Consider the following 27471-nt stretch of genomic DNA (forward strand, 5'->3'; position numbering starts at 1 on the left):
GGAAAAAGTGAATTTTGAACCTAGCTACACCAAGCGCAGCACCATGCGCAACACTTGAGCTCCACCCCCAACCCCAACCCCACCTCTCTCTCTCTCTCTCTCCTTCCTTTATCTCATCCCTTCCTTTCTCTCTCTGGCTTATCAACCCAGCCACCCCGCACCACCGGTTCGGCACTGGTCCGCCGAAAATGTCACACTCGTTCGGCAGTCATCCGCCGACAATGTGAGTGTTATTCGGCAGGTACCCACTGAACATCCAAGACCCGTTCGGCAAGTACCCACCGAACCAGCTGCTCGGAGAAGATGGGTGAGGCTCGGCATGTTGTGCTCGGCGATGTCGGCGGGGCTGCGCTGGAGAGAGAAGCCGAAGAAAGGAGAGAAGCCGAAGAAATGGGAGAGACGCCGGAGAGAGGAGAGAAGCCGAGAGGGCCTGGGCTTGGGGTCGGAATGGTCGATCAGAGCAGACAGAGAAAGGGAGAGAGGAGACAGAGATAGTGAAACTCTTGAGAGGTTGCAGCGAGGAGAGAAGGGTCGTGAGGTGGCTGGGTTGGGAAGGGCTTTAGGGTCTTTTTAAAATAAGACTTTAGGGTCTTTTCACTAATTAAGTGATAGGAGTATACAAAAATAAAAAATAAAAAAGTGTGCAAATAACGATCCTCCGAAAAGAAAACAACCATATTTTCCTCGTTTAAAGGCTTAAACCCTTGTCTCAGCAAAGAAAACCCTTGTCACCACTCACCACCAAGCTCTCACCGCTCTCTAAACCCAAAACCTAGCATCTATCTCCTTCAAACACAGTCACAGCCACAATGAGAAAACCCAAATCAAAGACCTCCCGCAAGCAGAAGTTGGTCTCGGAGGTCCAAGAAATCGAGCTTCTGAATTCATGGATCGAATCCCAGAAACCCGAGTGCGGCTCCAACCCCATGTCTCTCCCTCCTTTGCCGTCCAAGTCCCCCATTGGCCGCCTCGACTCTACGACCTTTTCTCGCTACGCCGGCGCCACCAGGTTCGACCAGTTGCCCATCTCGAAGAAGACCAAGGACGCCTTGCGCCAATCCAAGTACGTCGAAATGACCGATATTCAGAAAGCGTCTTTGCCCCACGCGCTATGTGGCAGAGATATTCTCGGTGCTGCCAAAACTGGGTCGGGGAAGACTCTCGCTTTTGTTATACCTGTAAGTTGGGGTGTGGGTTTTAATTTTTAAATTTTTTGGGTTTGTGGGTTTGATTGATATTATTGTTTTTGTTTATCAATATTGGTGTTTTCAGTCGAAAAGTGAGTGCTTTAGGAACTTGGGGTGTCATTTGTTTTTGAGAACTGTGAGGAAGATAATAAATTTCGATTTAAGTTTTTGAATTTCGATACTGCTTGTATTTGGCTAAGTTAATTGAGGTATAGTAAGATTGATGCAGTATTTACTTAATGAGTTTCAACCAAGCCTATCACAACTATAATCATTAGGTTCCTCTGTTTTGATGCCCCGTCATATTGTTGATTTCAGCTTGTGGAGAAATTGCATAGAGAGAGATGGAATCCTGCAGATGGGGTAGGCGGCATCATAATATCTCCGACCAGGGAATTAGCTGGTCAAACTTTTGATGTGTTAAAATCGGTTGGGAAGCACCATAATTTTAGTGCTGGGCTCCTAATCGGTGGTCGCAAAGATGTTGAAGCAGAGAAGGAGCGCGTAAATGAGCTGAACATACTGGTTTGCACTCCTGGTCGACTTCTTCAGCACATGGATGAGACTCCAAATTTTGATTGTTCACAGCTTCAGGTCTACTTTATCTTCTTCTTCTTTTTCTTCTTCTTCTTTGCTTTTGAGTAGGAAAATGTAGATCAAGTATGAGTAAGCACTAGATGAAAATTAAAGTTGCAGAAATCTGTTTTAACCCACGGTGATGTATCATCATAGTTTGCAATTTGATTTAATCTGTTGTATCACTCTTTAGATGTATTCTTTGTGTTTGGTTGCTGATTTGGCTGGACTTTCCGGTCCAGGGAACAGGTTTTGGTCCTTGATGAGGCAGATCGTATTCTTGATGTGGGGTTTAAGAAGACACTGAATGCAATCATTTCACAGCTACCTAAGAGAAGACAAACCTTTCTCTTCTCAGCAACTCAAACAAAGTCGGTTCAAGATCTTGCAAGACTCAGTTTGAAGGATCCAGAGTATCTCAGTGTTCATGAGAAGTCTGTGACAGCCACCCCCAGTCATTTGCAGCAAACAGCAATCGTTGTTCCCCTCAACGAAAAATTAGACATGTTGTGGAGCTTCTTAAAGGCACATCTAAACTCTAGGATTCTTGTGTTTTTGTCAACCCGCAAACAGGTGCCATTTTGTTTGTAAATTATATATGAGATGTCAATCATGTCATACCTAATAATGTCAGCATAATATATGCAACAATGGGTTCATCTGGTTGTTAGCAGCCAGCCTAATCCCTTTCCTTGTAAATGAATCAGTCTATTTCCACCTTTATGTTGGGTATTCCCTAAATTGGACAAGGGCAGCATGATAATTGATGCACCTGTAAAATTGTCTTGAGTGTGCAGGGCTGCTTCAACTTTTAAAGAGTTGACCTTCCAGTCCATGCCCATCTGAATCAGTTAGCTTAGTTCAATGACCTAGCTTTAATCAAGAGATGCACACTTCAATATGCCCTTGGAGTTTGAATAGATTTTTCTCCATTTAGATTAGCATATTGATGTTTCTCGTTGAAAGACCGCATAATCCTCTTACTCAGATGGTGTCATTTTAGTCCCACCCCCATTTTGACGAAAAATTATTAGGTGTATCAAATACACCGCCACGTGGTGTAACCAATCCAACGTGTAAGGGTATTATTGGACGGTATATTTATATTAGTAGGCTATAATATTAATAACATCCACCCATATTATGACACGTTGGATTGGTTACACCATGTGGCGGTGTATCGGTTACATAGAATAATTTCTCCAATTTGACATATGATCACAATTGGGGTGCATGTTTCATCTTCATTTTACTATTGTTGACTGTGTTGAATTGCTTTTTCTATAGGTAAAATTTGTCTTTGAAGCATTTAAAAAGCTCCGTCCTGGAACGCCCTTGAAGTGCCTCCATGGTAAGATGAAGCAAGAGGGAAGAATGGGAACATATGCACAGTTTCCTGAAAAACATTCTGTTCTCTTCTCGACCGATGTGGCTTCAAGAGGCCTTGATTTCAATAAGGCAGTTGACTGGGTTGTTCAGGTGAGTTGTTGGCTGCTCCAAGATTTTTGTTATTATATATTATAACTTATGTAATGAAAAGATCTTTTGATTGAGGTCTCAGTTTCTTTTTCTCATGTGCAGGTGGATTGTCCAGACGATGTTCCATCTTACATACACAGAGTTGGCCGAACTGCTCGCTATCATTCTGGGGGGCGATCAGTTTTATTTCTGCTGCCATCAGAAATAAAAATGCTTGAGAGATTAGAAGCAGCAAAAATACCCATACAGTGCATAAAGGTTTTTCTCTTTTTTTTTCAGTCAACTATCCCCTTCTCTTCTTTACTGTTCCAATTTTGACTTTTGATGGTATTTTTTTGCCATGCTAACTTAGCCGTTATACTGATTTTTCAGGCAAACAAGAAAAGACTGCAACCAGTGTCTGGGTTGTTGTCAGCTTTGCTGGTTAAGTACCCAGATACACTTCAGGGTCTGGCTAGAAGAGCCTTTATCACATATTTGAAGTCTGTTCATAATCAGAAGGACAAGGAGATTTTTGATGTGATGAAACTGCCAATTGATGATTTTTCAGCATCAATTGGTCTACCAATGACCCCCAAAATCCGTTTTGCAAACCAGAAAATGAAGTCCAAGAAAGTGTCAGAACTATCTCCCATTGTTGAACCAGAAATTTCGGACAAGGAGAATGAATTGGAGTTTCCCAAAGAGGAGCTTGATATTGGTGATTTTAAAGAAGGGGAAGGGAAGAAAGGTGATCTGCTAACAAATGACGCAACAAATGAGGGAGAGGAGGAAGGAAGAAAAATTGAAGATATTGTGTAAGTTGCTCGTCTATTATGTTTTGTTCATATTTTATTTCTAATTTTTATAGTACACAATTCTGACTGACATTAGAAAGAAATTACGCACAAGTAGGTTGGAAAATTTAGTAATATACCTAGATTCTGTTTTTCCCAACTTAATAATTTCACCAAGCTGTGGTATGTGTGGATGCATCTGAATGCCATGCTGACTATGCTATTTCACTATTTTATTCTGTATTTGATATTGATTTTGTTAACAAAATTTGAGTTAATTATACCTATTCCCTTGTAGACCGGCAACTCGGGTTTTGAAGAAAAAGAAGTTGAAGATCAATCTCCATAGACCAGTGGGAACTAGAGTCGTCTTTGATGAGGAAGGCAACACGCTACCGCCACTTGCAAGGGTTGCTGACACAAATGCCAGTGATTCCTCCTTACTTGATCAAATTCAAGGTATGTATGGTAATTCTGGAATTTCCAATAAAGACAAAATCAGAATAATGCGTCAATCAATAAATGAGATGATGCCACTTTTATCGAAAGGAATAATTAAGGAGTATATTTATGAATTTTTTTTCCTCGTTTGAAGAATGTGTTGGCTTGTTTGACTGAACATGTTACACATTGACTTGTAATGTGTTTACAGCTGCTGCATTGGTGTCCTGACATTTTTTTTTCTGCAGACAAGAAAAACGAATATTATAAGAAGCTTAGGGAAGAGTTGAAGCTGGTGGACAAGGAAGACAAGGCTCTAGACCGCCAGCGTCGGCGGGAAAAACGAATGAAGCAGAAGATGAAGTTGAAGAGAGGAGATGCAGAAGAAGAGGAGCAGGATGATGTTTCTGAATCAGAAGGAGAGCCATCCCGTCGACCCCAGAAAAGGTCAAAGATATACTTTGATAGTGATGATGATGGTGAGAGGGAAGAAAATAAGGATAAAGTAGGGTTCAGTGCTGATTCCATATCTTTAGAGGAGCAAGAAGCTTTGGCGCTCAAATTGTTAAATTCCATGCATTCATAATTGTAGGAAACGATCACCTCTGTTGAGCCTGCTGCCGAAAGTTTTGTTTTTTTTCTCCCACATATTGAGTTCTTTGGTATTTAAGTAGCTTTAGGGCGCTTACCAATTGCAAAACTTCCAAAAACAGACTTTGAGTTGTCTCCTTTAATCTGAGGTATCACTTCAGCATTTTTTTATTTTTATAAGCGCTGTACCAATATAAAATAGTCCAGTTGAAAAAAAAGGACTCCATTAACCGGTACGGATATTCATTATTACTTTACCCCAGTTGGAATAAGCATTGGGGAAAAAGAAGAAGAAAGCTCTTTGTCTTCTGACTTTTGAGCAAGTAAAAGGATGACGGAGAATCGCTGGAATGCGTTTGTTTCGTAACTTTCGTTGGAATTGTTAAATCCTATTTGTATGGATTTCGTTAAATATCTGATTAATTACATTAATTACACTGCCGTGATCAACTAATGTAATCAAGTAATGCTGGACGTGTACATGATGGGTATAAATTTGTTAATGAATTCACAATATTTTTGGGACTTGGACTTGTTATGAATTTTCCTTCATAATAGCATTAATGTTGATTTTAGCATTAGCATGCTGCATGCGTAACTATTAAATTGCTAAGGAAGATAAACCAACTCCCCATCCCAACCAACCGTTGAGCTTCTCCTCGTATTTGTCAGAAAGTCTCTCCTCAGGCAACCTTTTCCATTTCTCCACGTTAAGTAAACCAACTGAGAACAATATTATTAAGTAAACCAAACGATCAAAATTCGAATAGAAATACCAAGTGATCAAATCAAAACCAAAGGAAAAGACAAAGACACGATTAATTAGTACATTTGCATTAGTGGACTGGTTTTAGTGGAGTTGCATCCTTCCAAATCCACTAATTGTGATTAATTAAAAAAAGGACCTTTTATTACCAAAAAAAGAGAGGACCTTTTAGATTTGCTTGTAAAACTTCATATTGTTGCAAATCCACGTTAAGATGTATTGTGGGAAAAAAATTAAAGCTTACCAAATTTGGTCAACATTAAGAAGGCATGCACGAATCCTTGTAGAACATGAGTGTTTCATGTAATGGCGCCTTAATAAAAAGAAAAGGTGAAAAATGTCAAGTCAATTAATTATACATGAACAAATTAGTAGCTTTCATAATAGTTACACTTTAGTTTGGGGGAGGCATAATTATGTGGCTTTTAGCTTTGAAGATAAAAAGATTAGCGATTGAAAAGGTACCTACTACTCTACTAGCTTATCATATTATATATGGATGGATATATAATTCATACGCCATCATATGACTGCGATCATGCATATTCTCCCCATCCGAATCTTGGATTGGAACAGGCATATACAACGCATATAATTGCCTTGCCAATCCTTTTTATTAATCTTTAAGTTTTGTATGTTTTTTTTAGTTGAACTAATATAAAACTTGAGAAAATGGCAACACTAGTTGGCAAGAAAGGAATAGTGAGCATTTTCCCGGGAAGTTTTTAGAAATAAGAAATGAAATTGATTTTCCCAATACGGGGAGCAAATACTTTCGTGCATGTTGGATTATATTTTGTTATCCAAAAGCTGTCCGACTAATTTTGTAATTCTCGATTAAGTATAAAAAACGTCAAATAGTATAACTTACCCTGTAAGTAGAAGGCCAGAAGCTTTTCATTTCGTCCAAAGAAAAAAAAAAAAAAAGTAGAAGCTTTTCGTACCATTCTCTTTTAAGGGTTTTGCTTGCCATTTGATTGCTGAATGGGAATTGCCTTCTCTTTTGGTGAAAGCTGTAACTTTCTAAAGTATATATTTCTTACTTTTCTGTAATGCATGGCAGCAGATTCCTAGACTTCTGTTTTCATAGTTCCTTTTTCTTGAAACCCATTTCTTTATATTTCTCTCTAAGTAGCTTTGTGGCAAAGAAATCCAATATCTTTTCCCTCTTCAAGAGGGTTTTTGTGAACTGGGTTCATAAACATATGTTTTACATTGAATGCAGATAAGAGAAGTTAGTGTGGGAGACAGAGGGAGAATCACTGAGTGAGAGGAGATGATGGAAGGTTCAGACAAGAAAAAGACTAAAACTGATGGTTTCACTGATATTGTGTTTTCTTGGTCTGTTGAAGACATTTTCAACGAGGATCTCTACAAGAATAAGGTATTTGCTTCTGCTTTTATTTGTAAAATCTACTCCTCGTGTCTTTGTTAAAAAATAAAAAAAGGTCTCTTTTTTATCTTCCATTGTCATCATTCTCGTTGCTCTGTTTCTTAAGATTTTGATGCGATTGTAATGGCAGCTTTTCCTTGAAATGCTTAGTTGCAAAGACCCACAAAAAGAAAGGTTTTTACAACCTTGATAAACAATCCATATAGTTTAGGTTTTTGTTTTTGACTCTTGAATGCTGATGCTTACTATGAAAGGAGGATTACTTTTAGAGTATCACACTTTTCTTTAATGGCCTTGACTCGGATAGGATGAAGCCCGTTTCAGTTTTTGAATTTTCCCTCATACTTGCGCCTACTACAATGTAATGATGAATGTAGAGCTTCTCCTTTTCTGTGCCTGTCCATCTGCTTTTCTTCTCCGTATGGCTCTTTGTTTGTTAGGTTATCATACCCATAAACAAAATGGGCAAATGGAAAGTGTGTATATTTTGCTTGTACGCATATATAATTACTTCAGGCCAAAAACCTTCAGAATAATTAAAAAAAAAATCATATTTTGACAAAATAATGTTGGTTTAATAGCCTCCTCAATTTTCATTATTATAATACCAATTACCAAGATATTTAGAAGTATAATTTGGAGACCTCGATTGATCAGGCTGACTTAATTTACAATCATATTGTAATTTAACATACTTCTCAACACATCCTACTCTAAATTTCTTGTAATATTCTTTTGCTGTGATTTATGATCTGATGTACAACATATTTTGTATGAGACATACTCATGCCCTGGTTAGCAATTTCTTACTTCTGAGGACTGCAGATACAAGGTATTTTAGCTTTTATCATCTCCTCATGAAATGTTACCTATACCTATATCATACAAGTAGCACTCTTTGCCTCTCTCTCTCTCTCTCTCTCTCTCTCTCTCTCTCTCTCTCTCTCTCTATATATATATATATATATATCTATATATCTCCTTCTCTAAATACTTATTCTGAACCATTATTTTTCTAGGTGGAAAAGATTCCTGAATCATTTCAGTCGGTTGAGCATTATTTTGGGTATTTTTTATATCCTTTATTGGAAGAAACTCGAGCACAAGTGCATTCAAGCATGGAAACTATTTGCAGAGCACCATTTGCTGAAGTAGTTGCTTTTGAAGAATCCAAGCCATATGGAAAGAAGCTATATGATATCAAGGTTGATTCCTGGCGGAACCGGTTCAGTGATCGTGGCAAGGAACCATACAAAACTCTGCCTGGGGATCTTTTTGTCTTGGCAGATTCTAAACCTGAAACTGTTTTTGATTTACAAAGGGTAGGGAGGTCGTGGGCTTTTGTATCTGTAACTAATGTCTCAGAAAATGAGAACGAAGATGATAGTACTTCTCTTTCTTTTAAAGTGGAGGCATCAAAAGAGTTTGAAGTCAGCAACAGCACTCATACATCACTGTTTTTGGTTTTCTTAATGAATTTAATCCCTAGCGGAAGAATATGGAAAGCGTTGAACATGTACAGAAATCTGAAGATTATCAAGGAAGTTCTATGCACTGATTCTGTGGTAAGACCTTATGGATCAATCCTGTAGGTTTTGTTTAGTTTGAGTTGGCATTACATTCACTAATATGGGGGATATTCATGGTATGTGAATGATACATGTTTCAAGATGTAATTTAATACTCACCACACATCATACAAGAAACTCAGTGTATTACTTTTCTCATAACTAAATACTGTTTATAATGCTCTAATATATATATTTTTTTTTCACAATGCTTTGCTGTTTAAAGTGTAAGAAGAAAAATGCCAATTTTTTCCCCTCCGTTTAACTCTGGCACACAGTTCCTGTTATTGTGTATTTCTGTACCACTCCAGTTATGTACAATGGATACTTCAGCTGATGCAATCACATATATTGACCTTCTTTAACTCACTCACTCACTCTCTCTCTCTCTCTCTCACATATCTAATAATTCCTTGCCAGATCAATCTTATCATTCCATTTGATTTTTCAAATGACATTTATTGTTGGGACTGACTGAAAATCTTATGCTTCTTAACAGGCTCAGAAGAACTATTATATTTGTTCTGAAAAGAATGATGACATCTGGGATAAGAGGTCAGTTGAGAGTTTATTATCTGGATTGAACGAGTCCCAAGCTGGGGCAGTTTTGGCCTGTCTTGAAATGCTGCAATGTGATTCCAAGTCTTCCGTGCAACTTGTATGGGGTCCACCTGGGACAGGAAAAACTAAGACCACCGCTACTCTGCTTTTTACCCTGTTACGGATGAATCGTAGGACTCTTATTTGTGCTCCAACAAATGTTGCAATAACTGAAGTTGCTTCTCGTGTTTTGAAAATGGTGACTGAAGCAGAGTCTGATGCTTTGTTCTTTTCTCTGGGAGAAATTCTTCTGTTTGGGAATAAGGAGCGACTCAAGGTTAGTTCCGACATTGAAGAGATATATTTGGATTACCGTGTTAAAAAGCTTGCTGAATGCTTGGGACCACTGACTGGTTGGAGGCATTGCTTTGCTTCCATGATAAGTTTTCTTGAAGATTGTGTTTCTGATTACCATATTTTCTTGGAAAATGAATTAACCAAAGAGAAAGAACAGAATAGTGTTGAATTGAAAGAATCCAGAAGTGACACTGAAGTTAGCAAGGGGAAGTGGAAATCTTTTCTTGATTTTTTCAGAGATAGATTTGTTTCTACTTCATTACCACTGAGATATTGCATTTCTATCTTCTGTACCCATATAGCCCAAAATTACATATCGGTGCACAATTTCCAAAACATGGTTTCACTTATCGGCTTAGTTGATTCCTTTGAATTGTTGTTGTTTCAAGATAATGTTATTTCTGAAGAACTGGAAGACCTTTTCTCTCGTTTCGATGTTGGAGATACGTCTGAGGCATTTGTAGATAACTCATTTATTCTGTGCATGAGGAGAAGAGAATGCCTTTCAGTTTTACGTACTCTACAGGATTCTCTTAGTGAACTTAAGCTTCCAAATTTTAGGAAAGAATCATTAATGGAATTCTGTTTTCAAAGAGCTTCCTTAATATTTTGCACTGCATCCAGTTCATATAAGCTGCATAGAGTGGCAATGGAGCCACTGACCATTGTGGTTATTGATGAAGCTGCACAGTTGAAAGAGTGCGAGTCAACAATACCCCTGCAACTTCCAGGTGTGAAGCATGCTGTTCTTGTAGGTGATGAATGTCAGTTACCAGCTACGGTTAAAAGCAATGTATGTTGATGCTACTTAGTCATATGTGTGTGTGTGTGTATTTATATCCTTTGCTTCTCTTTTATCACAATTTTTCATTCCACTATTCATGTGCATTTTATATCCACTTTCTTTTCTTCAATAGGTTTCTGATGAAGCTGGTTTTGCAAGAAGCTTGTTTGAGAGGCTAAGTTCACTGGGTCACTCAAAACACCTTCTAAATTTGCAATACAGAATGCATCCATCAATAAGTTTCTTCCCAAATTCAAATTTCTATGATAACCAAATCCTGGATGCTCCAAATGTTAAAAGAAGAAGCCATGAAAAGCACTATCTTCCAGGGTCAATGTTTGGTCCTTATTCTTTTATAAACGTAGTTGGTGGAAGAGAGGAGAAGGATGAGGATGGACATAGTCGAAGGAATATGGTTGAGGTTGCTATTGTTTTGAAAATACTGCGGAAGCTTCACAAAGGTATATCTAGCTGGAGAGTCATGTTCATGCTCTCATCGCAATATTTTCAATGATTTAATTTCCAACTTTTATGCTCATATTTGAAGTTTCACATTACCTTGTAAAAAAACTGGTATTCCCTAGAGATTATATTTTATTATGAATTAGCAGCGTAGCTGTCACTGATTTTCAAATGGTAAAAATAAATATTATGCCCTCAAGTTTATGTTTCATTTTAAAATAGTAGCATAGTAGTCATTTCCTTATGAGTGTATTGTAAAACAATATCATTGTTCAGCTCATGCAACATAGTTGGGTGATCAATATACAGACAAAATCTTACGTTAGATCTCTAATTGTGCAGCTCATATCAATCAATAGGAGAAACTTAATGATTTTCAAATATTTATTGAACTGTAAGAAATGTTAATCTGTTTTAATATCCTTTGCATTATAACTTTGGGTGGGACTGGAGCATTCTATGGGTTTAAAGATATTTTTATCTTTATTATTTTTCTTTTGTATAGAAATAGTCCACAACTGAACATTGAAGCATTGTTATTTGTCTGATCCATTTTATATAGTTTTTTTGTTTTAAATTTTCTTTAATAAATTCCTATGACTTTACATTTGACCAATTAAGGCTGTCTTTTGTAGAGTTATGTTCTCAAATACGAATGCCATGCCTGTATTTCCTTCTTCTAACATTCTTTTGGCTTTCTCTTGGTATACAGAATGGGTTCGTTCAAAACAGAAACTCAGTGTTGGGGTAGTGTCTCCCTATGCTGCTCAAGTAGTTGCAATTGAGGATAAACTTGGAAAGAAGTATGATAACGTTGATGGCTTTATAGTGAAGGTGAAGACAGTTGATGGGTTCCAGGGTGGTGAAGAAGACATAATAATAATGTCCACTGTACGATCCAGTAGTCATCAATCACTTGATTTTATTTCAAAACCGCAAAGAGTTAATGTCGCTCTTACGAGGGCTAGGTATGGTTTTACGTAAACTTGTATGCTTTTGCATTCTTGTTAATAAGTTTGGTGGAAATAACTACTGGTCCTCTGATGACTTCAGGCACTGTCTATGGATTTTGGGGAATGAAAGAACTCTATCTGATAGTGAATCTGTTTGGGAGGCCTTGGTCCTTGATGCCAAAAATCGTCAATGCTTCTTTAATGCTGATGAAGACAAGGATTTGGCCAAGGCCATATTGGACGTAAAGAAAGAGTTTGACCAATTTGATGATTTGCTTAATGCTGACAGCATACTTTTCAAAAGTGCTATATGGAAGGTAAATTTCTTGGTATTTCTTTATGATTTTTTGTCTTTGTTTTCCCCCCAAAGTTCCAAAAACTTCCTACTGTGGAATTTGTCATTATTTTTTTTTTCTTTAAAATTTTCTTCTCCCATTCCATTATATTTAGGTACATTTCAGTGATAACTTTATGAAGTCGTTCAAAAAACTGAGGTCAATCCGTTTGAAGAAGTCAGTACTAAATCTTCTACTGAAGCTTTCCAGTGGTTGGAGACCCAAGAAGCGAAATGTTGAGATAATCAGTGGAAGCTCTTCAATGATCTTGAAGCAATTTAAGGTTGAAGGTCTATATATTGTTAGCACAACTGACATATCTTTAAAGGATTCAAGATACATTCAAGTACTAAAGATCTGGGATATATTGCCTCTGGAGGATATCCCAAAATTGGTAAATCGCCTGGACAGTATTTTGAAAAGATATACTGATGATTTTATCAATCGCTGCAAGGAGAGATCTCTTGAGGGGTATGTTGTTTTGCATTCTAGTTTTTTCATAACATGCCTGAGTTTGTAATAGTGAGTGCTTCCTTTTTTGAATTATATAAAGATACAAATGTTTCTTCATATTTTGAATTTCTATCTAGTTATTGATTTTCTTTGTTTGTCATTTGTGACCAGTGATTTGGAAGTTCCAAAGAGCTGGCCACGGTCCTTGGATATTGTTCGGTATAAGGATCTTAGCACCACTGAAACCCAGAGTGATTTAGTTGGTGACGCTTCTGATGGTAGAAGTTATGTTGAGAATTCACAGGTCAGCGAGAGTTTGTTGCTGATGAAATTTTACTCCTTATCATCTGGTGTAGTGAACCACTTGCTGTCTGACCGTGAGGGTAGGGAACTTGATCTTCCCTTTGAAGTTACAGACGAAGAAATGGAAATTATCCTTTATCATAGAAGTTCCTTTATTGTTGGACGGTCAGGAACTGGGAAGACCACTGTTTTAACCATGAAATTATTTCAGAAAGAACAACTGCACCAATTGGCGGTGCAAGGATGCTACAGTAGTCAAAATAGCAAGGTTGAGCAGAGTCCTGCAGCTAGTAACGAGAGAATTCTACACCAGCTTTTTGTGACAGTGAGCCCTAAACTATGTTTTGCCATCAAGCGACATGTTCTACACTTGAAAAGGTGCGTGCTGTTCTTTATTTCTTTTAAAATAATCGTAAAGTATTATACTAAGAGTCTAAGACTACATTATTCTTGGAGCATAACATAACAAAGTGATGACTCTTGGCTTATAAGTCACAGAGAGCAATATGGGGTTAAGATTCTGGTTTGGCTGCACCATATTTCTTCTTTTAACATTAATGTATTAGGACATTATTGTTCTGTAAATATCAACATTATGGTTTGGCTGCATCATATTTCTTCTTACTAATTTTCTTATATTTTATGTCTACAGCTTTGCATGCGGTGAAAGTGATTCAACTGAAACAAGTTTGATTGGTATGGATGATTTTGATGAGGAGGAAGCCCAATTCAAGGATATCCAAGATTCATTTCATGATATTCCTCCCGATTCTTACCCTCTTGTCATATCATTCCATAAGCTCTTGATGATGCTTGATGGATCATTGGGCAACTCATACTTTGAAAGATTCCTTGATGCAACAAAACTTGCTCCTGGTCAATTGCTAAGTTCAAGATCAGTTGTGTTGCAGACCTTTATAAGGACAAAGGAGGTCAATTATGAGAGGTTTAGTTCATCTTACTGGCCACATTTTAATATCCAGTTAACAAAGAAGCTTGATGCTTCAAGAGTCTTTACAGAGATTATATCTCATATAAAAGGTGGCCTGGGAGCCATAGAAGCTGGTGGTGGTAAACTCAGTCGGGAGGATTATGTTCTACTGTCGGAGGGCCGGGCTTCCAATTTAAGCAAGCAAAAGAGAGAAGTGATATACGATTTATTTCAAGCTTATGAAAAAATGAAGATGGAAAATGGCGAATATGATCTGGCTGATTTTGTAATTGATCTTCACCGTCGACTCAGGCATGAAAAATATGAGGGTGATCAGATGGATTTTGTTTATATTGATGAGGTTCAAGATCTCACAATGAGTCAAATTGCTCTGTTTAAACATATGTGCAGCAATGTTGAAGAGGGTTTTGTTTTTTCTGGTGATACAGCACAAACAATTGCAAGGGGTATTGATTTTAGGTTCCAAGATATACGAAATCTGTTCTACAAGAAGTTTGTTTCAGAATCAAGAAGTAATAAGCATGACGAGAGAAAAGAGAAGGGAAAAATCTCAGAAATATTTCATTTGTCTCAAAACTTTCGTACCCATGCTGGTATATTGAAGTTATCACAGAGCATTGTGGAGCTACTGTATCGGTTTTTTCCCCAATCTATTGATGTTTTAAAACCGGAAACCAGTTTGATATATGGGGAAGCTCCGGTAGTGCTTGAATCAGGAGAAAATGAGAATGCCATCATAAAAATATTTGGAAATACTGGAACTGATGGTGGAAATATAGTTGGCTTTGGTGCAGAGCAGGTGATTTTGGTGCGAGATGATAGCGCTCGAAAAGAAGTTTCCAAATTTGTTGGGAAGCATGCTCTTGTGCTGACCATTGTGGAGTGCAAGGGCCTTGAGTTTCAGGTGATTGCAAAAATTTCCTATTTATTTTAATCGTCGAAACTAGAAACGTCATTATCATTGATGATTTTAATTTATGCTTTTACATGACCTGATTCTACTTTTTTTCGTTTTTTCCCTTGCAATCTCTTCTGGCTTCATTTTTATAGGAAATTTTTGTCAGATACTCGCTTCACATCCGAAAATGATTAGTTTTCTGCTGTATTTATTAAATTATGATATATTTAGTCCATTGGATCTTGACTATGTTTTTGAAATCTATATTTTGATTCATTGATAACATTTATATATGTGTCCTTTTTGAAGGATGTACTCTTGTACAACTTCTTTGGCTCATCACCTTTGAAAAATCAATGGAGGGTGATCTATGATTACATGAAGGAACAAGATTTACTCGACTCAACATTACCTCAGCGCTTTCCAAGCTTCAATGAAGCCAAACACAACATTTTATGCTCGGAATTGAAGCAATTATATGTAGCTGTTACTCGTACAAGACAGAGATTGTGGATTTGTGAAAATGCAGAAGAGCTCTCCAAGCCTATGTTTGACTACTGGAAGAAGAAATGTCTTGTGCAAGTTAGGAAATTGGATGATTCACTTGCACAGGCAATGCAAGTTGCAAGCAGTCCAGAGGAGTGGAAGTCACGAGGCATTAAGGTTTGCTTAATTTCTCTCTGCAACATTTAACAGGAATAGTGATATTGGAGAGGATAGACTAAGAATAAAAGCATTGTTGTAATAGTTTAATTATTTTATTATTACTACTACTACTATTTTTATTATTATTGTTATTAATATTATTCTTATCATTACCATCATCATTGCCATTATAAGCACTGTAATTATTTCTGTTGTAATACTATTTTTTCAATAATATTTATCTAACTCATTCGATTTGCTACTTTTAGCTATATTATGAACATAATTATGAAATGGCCACAATGTGCTTTGAAAGAGCTGGTGATACTTATTGGGAAAGAAGGTCCAAAGCTGCTGGCCTTAAAGCAATTGCTGACCGTATGCGAACGTCAAATCCTGAAGAGGCGAATTCCATTCTTAGGGAAGCTGCTGAAATATTTGATGCTATAGGCAAGGCAGATTCTGCTGCTAGATGTTTTTCTGATTTGGGGGAGTATGAAAGAGCAGGTATGACTATTTATTATTTAACATCATTTGTCTTTAGCCTTCCAGCATTTAGATGACAGTGAAATGGCAACAGTGCTTCGATGATAACATTCCATTTATCATTTGTTAGACTTGAATCTTCATGTTTATTGCTTTTCTCAAGTACAAAATCTGATTTCATTGTATAATTTAAAAATCTTGCATCCCTGCCTGTAATGCTGTGTACCACTTAATGTTGAAACCTTCATCCTACATTGGTGCAGCTAGAATTTATTTGGATAAATGTGGCGAGTCCGAACTGGAAAGAGCTGGGGAATGCTTTTATCTAGCAGGATGCTATGAAGATGCTGCAGAAGTATATGCTAAGGGCAATTTTTTCTCTGAGTGTCTCACTGTTTGTTGCAAAGGAAAACTATTTGAAGTGGGTTTGCGATACATCAATTATTGGAAACAGCATGCAGTAGAGGACTGTGCTGTGGCTAGAAGAGGAAAAGGAATAGATAAAATTGAACAGGAATTTCTAGAGAGCTGTGCATTGCACTATTATGAGTTCAAAGATAACAGAACCATGATGAAATTTGTTAGAGCTTTTCATTCTATTGATTTGATGCGGAACTTTTTGAAGAAATATGGTAGCCTTGATGAGCTTCTTTTGTTGGAAGAGGAATTTGGAAACTATCTTGAAGCCGCAGACATTGCAAAGCTGAAAGGAGAGATACTACTCGAAGCTGATTTCCTTGGAAAGGCAGGCAAGTTCAGAGAAGCATCATTACATATATTGTTCTATGTGCTTGCCAACTCTCTTTGGTCATATGGCAGCAAGGGCTGGCCCATAAAGCAGTTTTCACAAAAGGAGGATCTTTTATCAAAAGCCAAGTCATTTGCTAAGAATGAGACAGAAAACTTTTATGAGTTCGTTTGCACTGAGGTTGACATTTTATTAAATGGGCAGAGTAACTTGGCTGTGACAAAAAAGCATATGAATGCTTCTCAGAGACATGATAGTATTAGAGGTGAATTGTTATCTGCTCGAAAAATATTGGATGCTCATCTTTCTTCAAACGCCAATAAGTATTTGTGGGAGGAAGATTTGATTGTTGATCTGATAAAGTGTTCAGAAGACAGAATATCTAAAAACCAGGTTTCCATAAATTCACTGATTTACTTCTGGAACTTTTGGAAGGATAAAATTGTTCACATAATTGAATATCTGGGATGCCTTGAAACCCAGGATCATAGTGAACACAAAAGTTATGGAGAGTTTTGTTTTGATTTCTTGGGAGTGTGGAGGATGTATGATAATCTGATTCCGGTCTATGTTTTGCTCATCTCTGATGCTGATTGGGTTCGAGGTCTGGACAAAAGAAATTTGCGAAATCATGGGAAGATGGTCTCCATTGATGTTAAACAGCTTGTTTCGGCCGCTCAGAATTATTGGAGTTCAGAACTTCTCTCTGTTGGCATGAAGGTTTTGGACAAGCTTGAAGTGCTTTGCAAGTGTCCAATCAAGAATTCAGATCCAATGTTCTGCCAAAGCACATCTCTTACCCAGATATTTGAGGTTGCGATATATCTTTTGCAATTGAAGCCAAGGTATCAAGATGCGGAGAGACTGCAGAGATTAGTAACGTTTTCGACTGAGAGTTTTGTTGCTTGCATATTTCCTTTAGATTGGAGGAAATCATTGAGACAGAATATGATATCTCTTAGAAGAACTGATACTTCAAAGAGTGTGTTGAAACAAGTAATAGATGAATATACCAGCTCGAAGAACAAGCTGTCTTGTGGGCAAATTGGAAGGCTTGTAATGGTCATTCTCGGGTCTGGTAAGCTGAATGATGGACTATATGAGAAGCTTGTTAAAAAACTGGACTGCAGCCCACCATGGAAGGCGCTTGTTGAGAATCTCTATGGGAATGTTGGACCCGTTAATACAGGTCAAGAACCGAGAGAGGTGTCTGTTATGCGGTGGCTCCATCTATCTCTAGTTGATACTTATGCTGCAAACTGGAGGGTTGTTTATGACTACATATCACCTGGTTGCTTCTTGTACCTTCTAGAGCGCCTTCTGTTTTCTGCAAGTTGCTTTCAAGGTTATGTTATCACTACAGGTTCTTGTTTTATTGAATGGCTTATGTACCAAGAGGAAGGTTCCCACTCAAGTACCGTAGTGGCTGATGTTCGACCAGAAATCCTTAATTTTGTGCGTGGTGTGGCTGAGCAGTGTCTTTATGATAAGGGGAATATGATTGAATGGATTAAAAAGTCCAGCCCAGATTGGAAGAACCAATATCCACTACTGGTATTGAGATGTGTTGTTGTATTATGCTTGCTTTATGTGAATTTTGGGATGTGTTTAGATATACTCTTTGAATTGATGGGGAGGAGCTATATCACTGAACAGTTGCCATGTAAATTTCGTGATGCCCTTATGAGGGGGAGGAGGAGACGCAATTCTTTTAGCATAAATGTGAAGGGGCTAGCTGCAGATCTTAAGGAGATTGGTAATACTTTGCTGATTGCAAGTTTTGGGTCTGATTGTTCAAGGTTCATATGTTCAGATGCCATTTTTGTTGACATGATGGCCAACGAGTGCAAGGATGGCATATTAAGAAAATTGTTTCCAAAGCCACCCGTCATTCAAGCTTCACAAGCTGAAACTGTATCTGCTGAAGCGGAAGGTAATAATGCTTGCAGTGGGTTGCTTTCTGTGAACAATTCTGGCGATGGGAAGAGTTCTAAGCTTCTGCCTTCAAACTCCAGTTTGGTGGAATCATTAGAGATTGGTGCAGCTTCTGATAAGCAGTGTGATGCTGATGACAGTCACAGTAAAGGTGAGGAAGATTCCATATCCAATGAGTCCAACTCGAAGTGTCAGCCAGCCGATGCTGCTCCTGGAAACAAGGGGAAGAAAAAGAACAAGAACAAAGGAGGCCAAACTAAGCAGGCTGAAGACAGTCCCAGTAAAGGTGAGGAAAATTGCACATCCAATGAGTGTGATGATGCTTCTGGGAATCAATGTGGCCGTAATGAAACTGAAAACAAGGTGAAGAACAAGGGAAAGAACCATGGCAAGAACCAGAGCAAGAAGAAGAAACGAGGCCGAAAATAGCCATCACATGCCTGAAATATATGCTACGGGAATTTGTCATGTAGGACAGTGGGAATTTGCTTGAATTTCGATATAAATCAAACAGATCATCTTCAATGATTACATTTTTATATTACATTACAGGTTGTGTTGTTAGTGATTGCTGGATGCAGCAACTTAAAACTGAGCTTAAGTGAAAGATATTGATTTGAACTGCGATAACAAACTGTAACTAGATTGAAATGTGGCAACAATATGTAAACTTGTATAATAACATTAGATTAGACCTTTCTTGCTGAGAGATAATTGTACCCCTTCACTCAACTGTAATTTAAAAGCAAGTCTGAAAACATTAACTAACAAAACTCTAACTGAGCTCTCTTGAGCCAAAACTTAATTCTCATCGGTCCCAAATAGCTTCGAGAAGTCGGACAACAGGGAGGGTTCGCTTTCATCTATGGCCTGGTTCGGAGCTTGTTCGGACAATGTTGGCAGGGGTTTGGCAAAGGTGAGCAAGCTTGAGGGTTTGGTGAACACAGTGGACACGGTGGCAGTGGTGCCGATGACAATTGCGACTTTGGCGTAGTGTTTGACAGTCTGAAGAATGGGGTTTGAGGGTTTGTAGTTGTCGCCATTGCTTGGGGTGTTGTGGGTTGAAGCAGTGATTTTTAGAGCAGGGACTTGGTGGGAAGGGGCAAAACGGAGAAGAGAAGGAGGAGTTGTGGGTTTGAGTTTGAAATGGAAGAGAGAGGAGGATGAATATGATGATGGTGATGAGGCTGAGGCTAGAGTGGACGACTTCATGGTTGAAGCCAAGGTATCAAGACACTGCAGAGAGATTGGAGGGAGTCGTTAAGGGAGATTATGGTTTGCCTTACAAGTTACAACAACTGATAGCTTCAAAGAATGCGCTGAAAGCCCTATAAAAGTCTTAAACCCTCAAAGCCCTATAAAAGTCTCACATAATATTTACTGAGATGAAAGATCATAAAATACAAAGCATAGTTAACAAAAGAAACCTATACGAATCCTAAAATTAGATATAATCCCAATTGGAAAAGGAAGCAAAAACTTTAAAATATCTTAAAAATTAATAAAAACTCAAAACTAGAATTTTGACCCTAAAGTTGTTCTACATAAAAGAACAAGCTGTCTAAACGGCAAAATTGGAAGGCTTGTAATGCTCAGTCTCGGGTCCCTGTGGGAATACTGGACCTGGAAATACCAGTCAAGAACCGAGAGAGGTGTCTGTTATGTGGAGGTTCTATGAAGTTTTAGTTGAAACTTATAGTGCAAACTGGAGGGTTGTTTATGACTACATATCACCTGGTTGCTTCTTGTTTCTTGTAGAGCGCCTTCTTATATAGACAACTTGCTTTGAAGGTCATGTTCATCACACAAGTTATTGTTTCATCGAATGGCTTATATACCAGGAGGAAGATACCAACTCAAGTTCCCTAGTGGCTGATGTGCGAACATCTTTGGGAGGCATCCTTCTTGTGATTGATGTGGTTCAGGAGTACTGCCTTCAAACTCTGGCTTGGTAGAAGAAACTCGTGCTGCATCTGATAAGGAGTGTGACGCCATAGACAGTCACAGTAAAGGAGAGGAAAATTTCAAATCCCATAAGTAAAATCCGAAGTGTCCCAATCTGATGCTGCTTCTGGAACCCAATGTGGCAGTAATGAACTGGAAACAAGGGGAATAAAAAAAAAGGAGGCCGGAAATAGCCATCACATGCCCTGAAATATATGTACGGTAATTTTGTCATGTAGGAATTTGGTTGTTTGTGATACAAATCAAACAGATTATCTTTGATCATTACATTACAGTGTGTGATGTTGTTAGTGATTGCTGGATGCAGCAACTTAAAGCAGAGCTGATTGCATTTGGGAAGTATTATTTTGATTTGAACTGCGATAAAAAAAAAACTGTAATTAGATTGAAATGTGACAACAATATGTCAACTTGTATAACATTAGAGCTTTCTTGCTGAGAGATAATTGTAAGCATCTCTCAACTGTTATTTTCAAGCAAGTTTGAAAACGATGACCAACAAAAGTTTAACAGAGAGATCTCTTGAACCTCAACCTCAAGTGTCCAGAAAGAAAACCCCATTTCCCAAAACTCAATTCTCATCAGTCCCAAATAGCTTGATTCGCGACAATGGCTTCCTCAAGTAGCCTTCAACCTCGAACTTGTTCGGTGAAAGCTGGCGGTACTTCTCAAACTGCTCTTTGGCCTCGTCATTCCTATCAAGCAAGCTGTAAATCATACCGCGACAAAAATAAGGCCTGAAGTCTTTGGGGTCCTCCTTTGCTAATTCACTGTAGCTATTCAAAGCTTCCTCCAGATTCTTCTGCAAGAACTGTACCTGTGCCATTATCAACTTAACGTCCCGAGCCTCCTTTGCTTTGTTCTCCTCCTCCGCAATCTGCAAGGCCTCTTCTAATCGCCTTATCACAGCCTCGCCTTCGCCACAGCGGTCCATCAGCAGAGCGTTCTCGAACAATGCCTCAAAGGACAAGGGGTTCTCGGCGAGAATTTCTTCGAACACTTGGCGGGCGCTTTCGGTTTCGCCCATTTCGCTGAGCAGCCTCGCCATGAGGAACTTCCACTCGGTGGCGGAGGGCTGCGCCGACACCAACCGCTGCAGGATCTTCAACGCTTCGTCATCCTCGCCGTTTTCGAGCTTTTGCTGTAGGAGGGATTTCAAGGCATCGATGGCTTCGGAATTCGATCCAAGGAACTCGGACAACGGGGAGGGTTGGCTCTCATCGAAGACCGGGGCCGGTGCCGGAGTTTGTTCAGTCAATGTGGCCGGGGGTTCGGCTCTGGCCAGCAAGCTTGAGGATTTGGTGAACACAGTGGCAGTGACGCCAATGAGAATTGCGACTTTGGCATAGTGCTTCACAGTCTGAAGAATGGCGCCATTAGTTGGGTTGTTGTGGGTTGAAGCGGTGATTTTGAGGGCAGGGACATGGCGGGAAGGGGCAAAACGGAGAGGAGAATGTCGGGTTGGGTTGGTGGGTTTGAGTTTGAAATGGAAGAGAGATGAGGATGATGATGATGAGGAGGCTAGAGTGGAGGGGTTCATGGTTGAGTGGCGGAGGAGAGTATAGTCTGTAATGTGTTTTACAAGGAGATGAGACTTGAGAGGGTTTGGGTTTAGGGTAGGTGGGGAGTAGTCAGGGTGTGACTATCAGATAGAAACAGAGATGGGGCTTCTGTCTCAGTGAACTGAAAGTCACCGTTCGTTTGCCAGTTGCTATATTTTGACTTCAAACACGAATCTAAACTGTTGGTGTTATTTGAATTAGCAAGCATCACTATTTTACTTACAATTTGATAGTGATTGCATTTGAATTTTTGAATGTACATACATTCAATAATGTCTATTTTAATTGCATTCAGTAATTGCATTCAGTTAACTCCAACAGTACATTTAATTGGTTTTGCAAAATCACCAATAAAAAACATTCAACTGGTATTATGGTCTTTACTAATTGGTTTTGCATGCATTATTATAATCTCAAGTCAGAAAAACATCATCTCTCTCAAAAATGCTCTTTTGCCATTTCAGACTTAGAATGCAAAAAGCCTGCCCTCAACCCTGAAATGATGAAATCGCCTATGACATAAACAGCAGTTACATAAGATGATGAAGCAGATAATTACATGAGAAGGTTTGGAATTTCTTACAATGCTATTTCTTTCTTTGGTGACAGAGATAAATTAAAGTTTACATGGGTGAATTGAAACTTCTAAACCACTAAATATTTACAGCAAAGTAAACAACAAAACTCCCCAAGAACTTCGGGTGGGTTGGAGAGAACTGGAAGAGACCATATTATATTCCCAACCTCTTAACGCCACATTCAGAGCAGAACTTGGAGGTTTCTCTCATGTACGGCGCCCCACATTCATCGCAAAACTTAGCAGGGCTGGATGGCTGAAACATAAGCAATTCACAAGGGTCAGTAAGGACTATTACTTTTTTTTAGATGAAGGAACAAACAAGGACACTTTTTATATGGTCATCAAGAGCATAAAACCTATTAGATCATTCTACTTTGTTTTCCATTGCATTTGAAAACACAAATCCATCACTTGTAGTGGAGTCATCACAAAACAAGGAGAATGACAAAAGCAAACTGGAATGCTCAACAATAGCAAAAAGTAACCTTTTTTAAAAACCAAAATAGAAAAAGGAAAAGGAAAATGTAATTGAAGTTCAATTTCAGTGGCAATGGCATGAATAGAGGCAAGAAAAGAGGAAAGTGAATTCCGAACATATCATAAGTACGCATCCCAGCTGTAACTTGTAGATTCACCTTATTTACTACATCTGACATCAATATGAAAAGCAAACTAGAACTCACCAATACATGCAACCGTCCCCCTACATGGCCTCCTGTGAGGGGTTGTAAGCAAGCCATGTGTTGCGATATGGTTGGTGAATGGTGAGCATGAGAAATTTCAGGCAGGTGTGAGGTTGGACCACATTGATGATTTTGAGAATAGTGACCAGCATGTTGACTTTGGTTCATGGATTGGTGATGATTCTGGTGAACATGGTGATATTGAGGTTGGTGAGACAATGGTTGCATATGAAGCTTACATGGAGTCTGCTGCTGATTTTGTGGCTGCCAAAAGGAAAAACACATCTCTCCATTTTAAATTGAATATCAAGAAAAACACAGGCATCTACAGCTCTCTTAGGGCAGCAATAGTGTGCTAATTAAAATATAAGAGGTTTACTCTAGAGTATGAGGTTTAGCCAACCCAACATGTAATGTTTCTATGTGAATCTGATAATGTGATAGATTCTCAATATATTGAAAATCCAGTCAAAGATTAAACATTATTGAAATAATTATTAAGCCTAAAAAGACTCTTACTTCACTTACGGAGCGGAATCCTTGAGTAACAGCCAACATGGAAGAATTATCAGTGCCAGAAAACGTCTGAAAAGGATATATAAACAGGATGCATTGTTACCTCCACATTCAATTTAGTTAGTAAAGTTACAAATATTATGATGTGATCATAAATACCATAAAAAGTAAATTTCCTTATCATGTTTAATTGTAACTTTTTATAAATATGATCATGTGGAGAGTAAAAAAACAAAAGGATATTTCTAGAAATATAAGACCTAAGTCATTTCAGGTTTACAAACAACACAGTTTCAACTTTTTCCTTAACAAATCCCATTCTTCATGGTGGATTTAACCTTCAATTGCTTTGTAAAAGTTAAAATAAAATGAACCATTCAATTTCATTGAGATGAAAATGAGCTCCAAGTATAAAAAAGCTTACAGATAAACCCGGGACATTAGGTGCAGAGTTTGACACAACACGTCTATACTTGTGTCTTGGAGAATAGAACTTAAAGTCTCGAGCAGACACTGCTACTTCATTCCGACCAGTCAACCGTTTGAACCTGCAATAAAGTGCAAAGTTAATGGAACAGTTACCAACCAAGACCAATCAATTTGATACCTCAAACTATAGTATGGAAGTGAGACATCATACTCTTCTTCCCAATGTGAAAATAAATATCTTCCAACTTATTTTCCCCAACAATAAAGTATCTAATACATTAAGATAGCAGTACCAAAGCAGTGGATGAAGATAATAATCTTATAAATCTTATAAAGCTAATAGCAGACTCTGTAAGCACTTGCCCAAAGACAAACATTGAACATGTCTTAGGAAATGGAAAGTAGAGCAATAAATGAGCCATAAAATTGACATATTATAGCAAACAAACACACCCCAAAAAAAAAAAAAAAGGATTGCAAAATTGAATGATCAAACTTACCACTCGGCATCATCAATAGACATGTTATTTGGTTTTTCAACAATATCCAAACCATTGACTACTACAAAACGCACTCGCTTCTCTTCTTGTATGACCAACTCCGGAAATCTTGTCCTCGTTTCAAGAGAAGTGGCCAATTCTCTTCTTTTAAATGTACGTGATCCTTCAGGCAAGAAATGGGCAAATCAGATATCGCAATGAACAGGAACCAATTATTCTTAGATGCTAGCTATTATTCAGCATAGATGTTACGTTATGTTATGTGCAAACAAATTGACTACCTTTTTTGGGAAATTTCTTAGCCAGCCTTCTGTACAAACCACCAGATGCTTCAAGCGCTACCTTAATTGTCTTCTCACGAATTCCACTCAAGGAAGCCAGCCTAATGTTCACATCATTAACCAAAGTATCGTACATATTTGCTACATACATCAAGGGTAAGGCGAACCTCGGGTCGCCTTCATACTGGACCTCACCGGGCTTCCTCTTATTGAGTTTATCTTGGTCAGACTGAGCACCATACTCGGCACCAGTCTCAGAATCAGACATTTCAACCACATGATCACTAATAAAATAATCCACAATAAGTTGCAGGAATCGTGCCCTTGCTGATTCAATAGGTGACACATCTAGTCCAAAAGGGTTCGATTTAAATCAAATCATTCAGCATCCATGATTATCCAACATTCCAACACAATTACACAAAATTCAAAGAATTGAAGTTGAAGTTGAAGTCGAAGTTGTTACCTTGAATGGACAAGATACCGTAGGGAGCTCTGGAACTGGAAGACCCATCGTTGTCGATACTAGAGCGCTGCTCTTCTTCAACTCCTACGCTGTGAATCGGTAAAGAATTGGTGTAGGATTCGTGCATACAGTCAGTGACGACGGTACTGGAACCGTCGTCGTTGTCAGTGACGGCATCGCGATCGACGTCGCTGATGGAATCGATGTCAGCGGCGGAGGGGCGAGCATCGACGGTGTTGAGGTCATGCAGAGGGCTGCCATGAATGAAGGAATTAGGGGATCTCATGTTGTAGTGCTGCTGCACTGGAACCCTAGTCCCCATATTTGTTCGAATCAGCCCTTCAATTTCATCTCCTTCCTCTTCCTCTTCTTCTTCTCTTGACTGCAAACTGTAACGCAGAGTTTAGAAGAAGACATTGGAATTTGGAAGCTGATGTTTAATATTTAGTCGTTTTCTGAGTTTAACGGCTATATATACAGACTGAGAAAAACTCTGAGCGGCGGTGTGAATTGTGTGAGAATTAATCCAAGCCTCAGACCGTACCTCAGCTTTCGTACCCCAAAAGGACTTTCCAAGCCTCGTTCCGATCTCCGCTCCAGCTCCCAAGCCAGGTAGGTAGGGCTTTTGCTTTCAGTCTTTATATATACTATCGAGGTAGACTTACCATGGGCGCACCCTCACGTTTCCTGCGTTGAGCCTCTCGGGCCCACTAGGAAAAGATTCCTGAATTTAATAAATGATTTCGTATATAAAATGCCCCTGTATCAAAACATAGTGTAATTAATTTTTTTAATATTAAGATTAATCGTAATTTACCATTTATATACTAGAAGTAGAAGTAGCCAAGTAGGAATCTTTGCATTTCAAAATGGAATGATGCTCAAAGGAACGATTTCAAATATATCAAGGAACGACTCAAAAAACTCTAGTATATGACTTCGAAAACGTTAAAATAGAACATAAAATGTCATTAAGTACAATTTGAAATGCACAAGTGTTATAAACATTTAAAATTACTAGAATTACGAACTAAAATTCTAAAAAAACGACTTGGTATGTCATAAGGAACGACTTCATATACCCTAAGCAACGACTTGAGAAACTCTAGGATATGACTTAGGAACCGTCAAAATAGGACTTGAAATGTCACTAAGTACAATTTGAAACACGCCTAGGAAACGCACATAGAGTATAAACATTTAAAATCTCTCGAGTTACGAACTGAAATTCTCAACTGAACGACTTAAGATGCCCTAAAGAACGAATTCAGATACCCTAAGGAACGACTTGAGAAACTCTAAGGTATGACTTGAGAATTGTCAAAACATACACGCCTAGGAAACACACATGGGGTATAAACATTTAAAATCTCTCGAGTTACGAACTAAAATTCTCAAATAAACGACTTAGGATGGCCTAAAGAACGAATTCAGATGTCATAAGGAACGACTTGAGAAACTCTAGGGTATGACTTGAGAATTGTCAAAACATGACTTAAAATGTCACTAGATACAATTTGAAATGCACTTAGGGTATAAACATTTAAAATCCTTCGAGTTACAAACTGAAATTCTCAAGGAACGACTTAGAATGCCTAAGGAACGATTTCAGACGCCCTAAGAAATGACTTGAGAAATTCTATGATATGACTTGGGAACCGTCAAAACATGACTTAGAATGTCACTATGTACAATTTGCAATGCACCTAGGGTATAAATATTTAAAATCTTTTAAGTTATGAAATGAAATTATCAAAGAACGACTTAGGGTGCCCTAAGAAACGAGTTCAGAAACTCTAGGGTATGACTTGAAAACCGTCAAAATATAACTTAAAATGTCACTAGATACAATTTGAAAAGC

The 27471-nt window shown here is 38.3% G+C and overlaps 4 protein-coding genes across 8 annotated transcripts; 2 read left to right on the forward strand and 2 right to left on the reverse strand.

Moving 5' to 3' along the window:
* The first annotated feature begins 707 nt into the window (after positions 1-707).
* On the forward strand, positions 708-5560 carry LOC147295741 (DEA(D/H)-box RNA helicase family protein). Its single transcript, XM_086232454.1, has 8 exons — positions 708-1178; positions 1506-1781; positions 2013-2336; positions 3051-3242; positions 3345-3500; positions 3615-4039; positions 4317-4477; positions 4708-5560. Exons 1-8 carry the CDS (start codon positions 810-812, stop codon positions 5043-5045), a joined length of 2241 nt encoding a protein of 746 aa, XP_086088580.1. The 5' UTR covers positions 708-809; the 3' UTR covers positions 5046-5560.
* A 1527-nt stretch (positions 5561-7087) lies between these two features.
* On the forward strand, positions 7088-19193 carry LOC147295742 (uncharacterized). Of its 2 annotated transcripts, none has more exons than XM_086231923.1 (12): positions 7088-7200; positions 8229-8774; positions 9277-10467; positions 10592-10919; positions 11633-11888; positions 11974-12190; positions 12324-12679; positions 12833-13342; positions 13617-14820; positions 15124-15477; positions 15729-15966; positions 16209-19193. In XM_086231923.1, exons 1-12 carry the CDS (start codon positions 7093-7095, stop codon positions 19055-19057), a joined length of 8157 nt encoding a protein of 2718 aa, XP_086088049.1. In that variant the 5' UTR covers positions 7088-7092; the 3' UTR covers positions 19058-19193. The 2 variants fall into 2 exon arrangements, with proteins under 2 accessions (XP_086088049.1, XP_086088050.1); XM_086231924.1 differs by having other exon boundaries at positions 8229-8771.
* A 1804-nt stretch (positions 19194-20997) lies between these two features.
* LOC147295743 (Protein prenylyltransferase superfamily protein) lies at positions 20998-22291 on the reverse strand. The gene has a single exon (XM_086233444.1). The coding sequence runs from the start codon at positions 22131-22133 to the stop codon at positions 21165-21167; it is 969 nt and encodes a 322-aa protein (XP_086089570.1). The 5' UTR covers positions 22134-22291; the 3' UTR covers positions 20998-21164.
* Positions 22292-22650: 359 nt separating this feature from the next.
* LOC147295744 (PPR containing protein) lies at positions 22651-26198 on the reverse strand. 4 transcript variants are annotated; one of them, XM_086233433.1, is made up of 8 exons: positions 26155-26198; positions 25611-25999; positions 25145-25492; positions 24864-25026; positions 24359-24482; positions 23938-24003; positions 23419-23682; positions 22652-22988 (listed from the first exon to the last, which is right to left on the reverse strand). In XM_086233433.1, the coding sequence occupies exons 2-8, from the start codon at positions 25930-25932 to the stop codon at positions 22887-22889; spliced, it is 1389 nt and encodes a 462-aa protein (XP_086089559.1). In that variant the 5' UTR covers positions 25933-25999; positions 26155-26198; the 3' UTR covers positions 22652-22886. The 4 variants fall into 4 exon arrangements, with proteins under 4 accessions (XP_086089562.1, XP_086089559.1, XP_086089560.1 ...); XM_086233434.1 differs by having other exon boundaries at positions 26093-26188; XM_086233435.1 differs by having other exon boundaries at positions 25611-25992; positions 26155-26178.
* Between the last annotated feature and the right edge of the window lie 1273 nt (positions 26199-27471).

This window comes from Dryas octopetala, chromosome 2 (assembly GCF_963921425.1).
Source record: "Dryas octopetala chromosome 2, drDryOcto1.1, whole genome shotgun sequence".
Lineage (NCBI taxonomy): Eukaryota > Viridiplantae > Streptophyta > Magnoliopsida > Rosales > Rosaceae > Dryas > Dryas octopetala.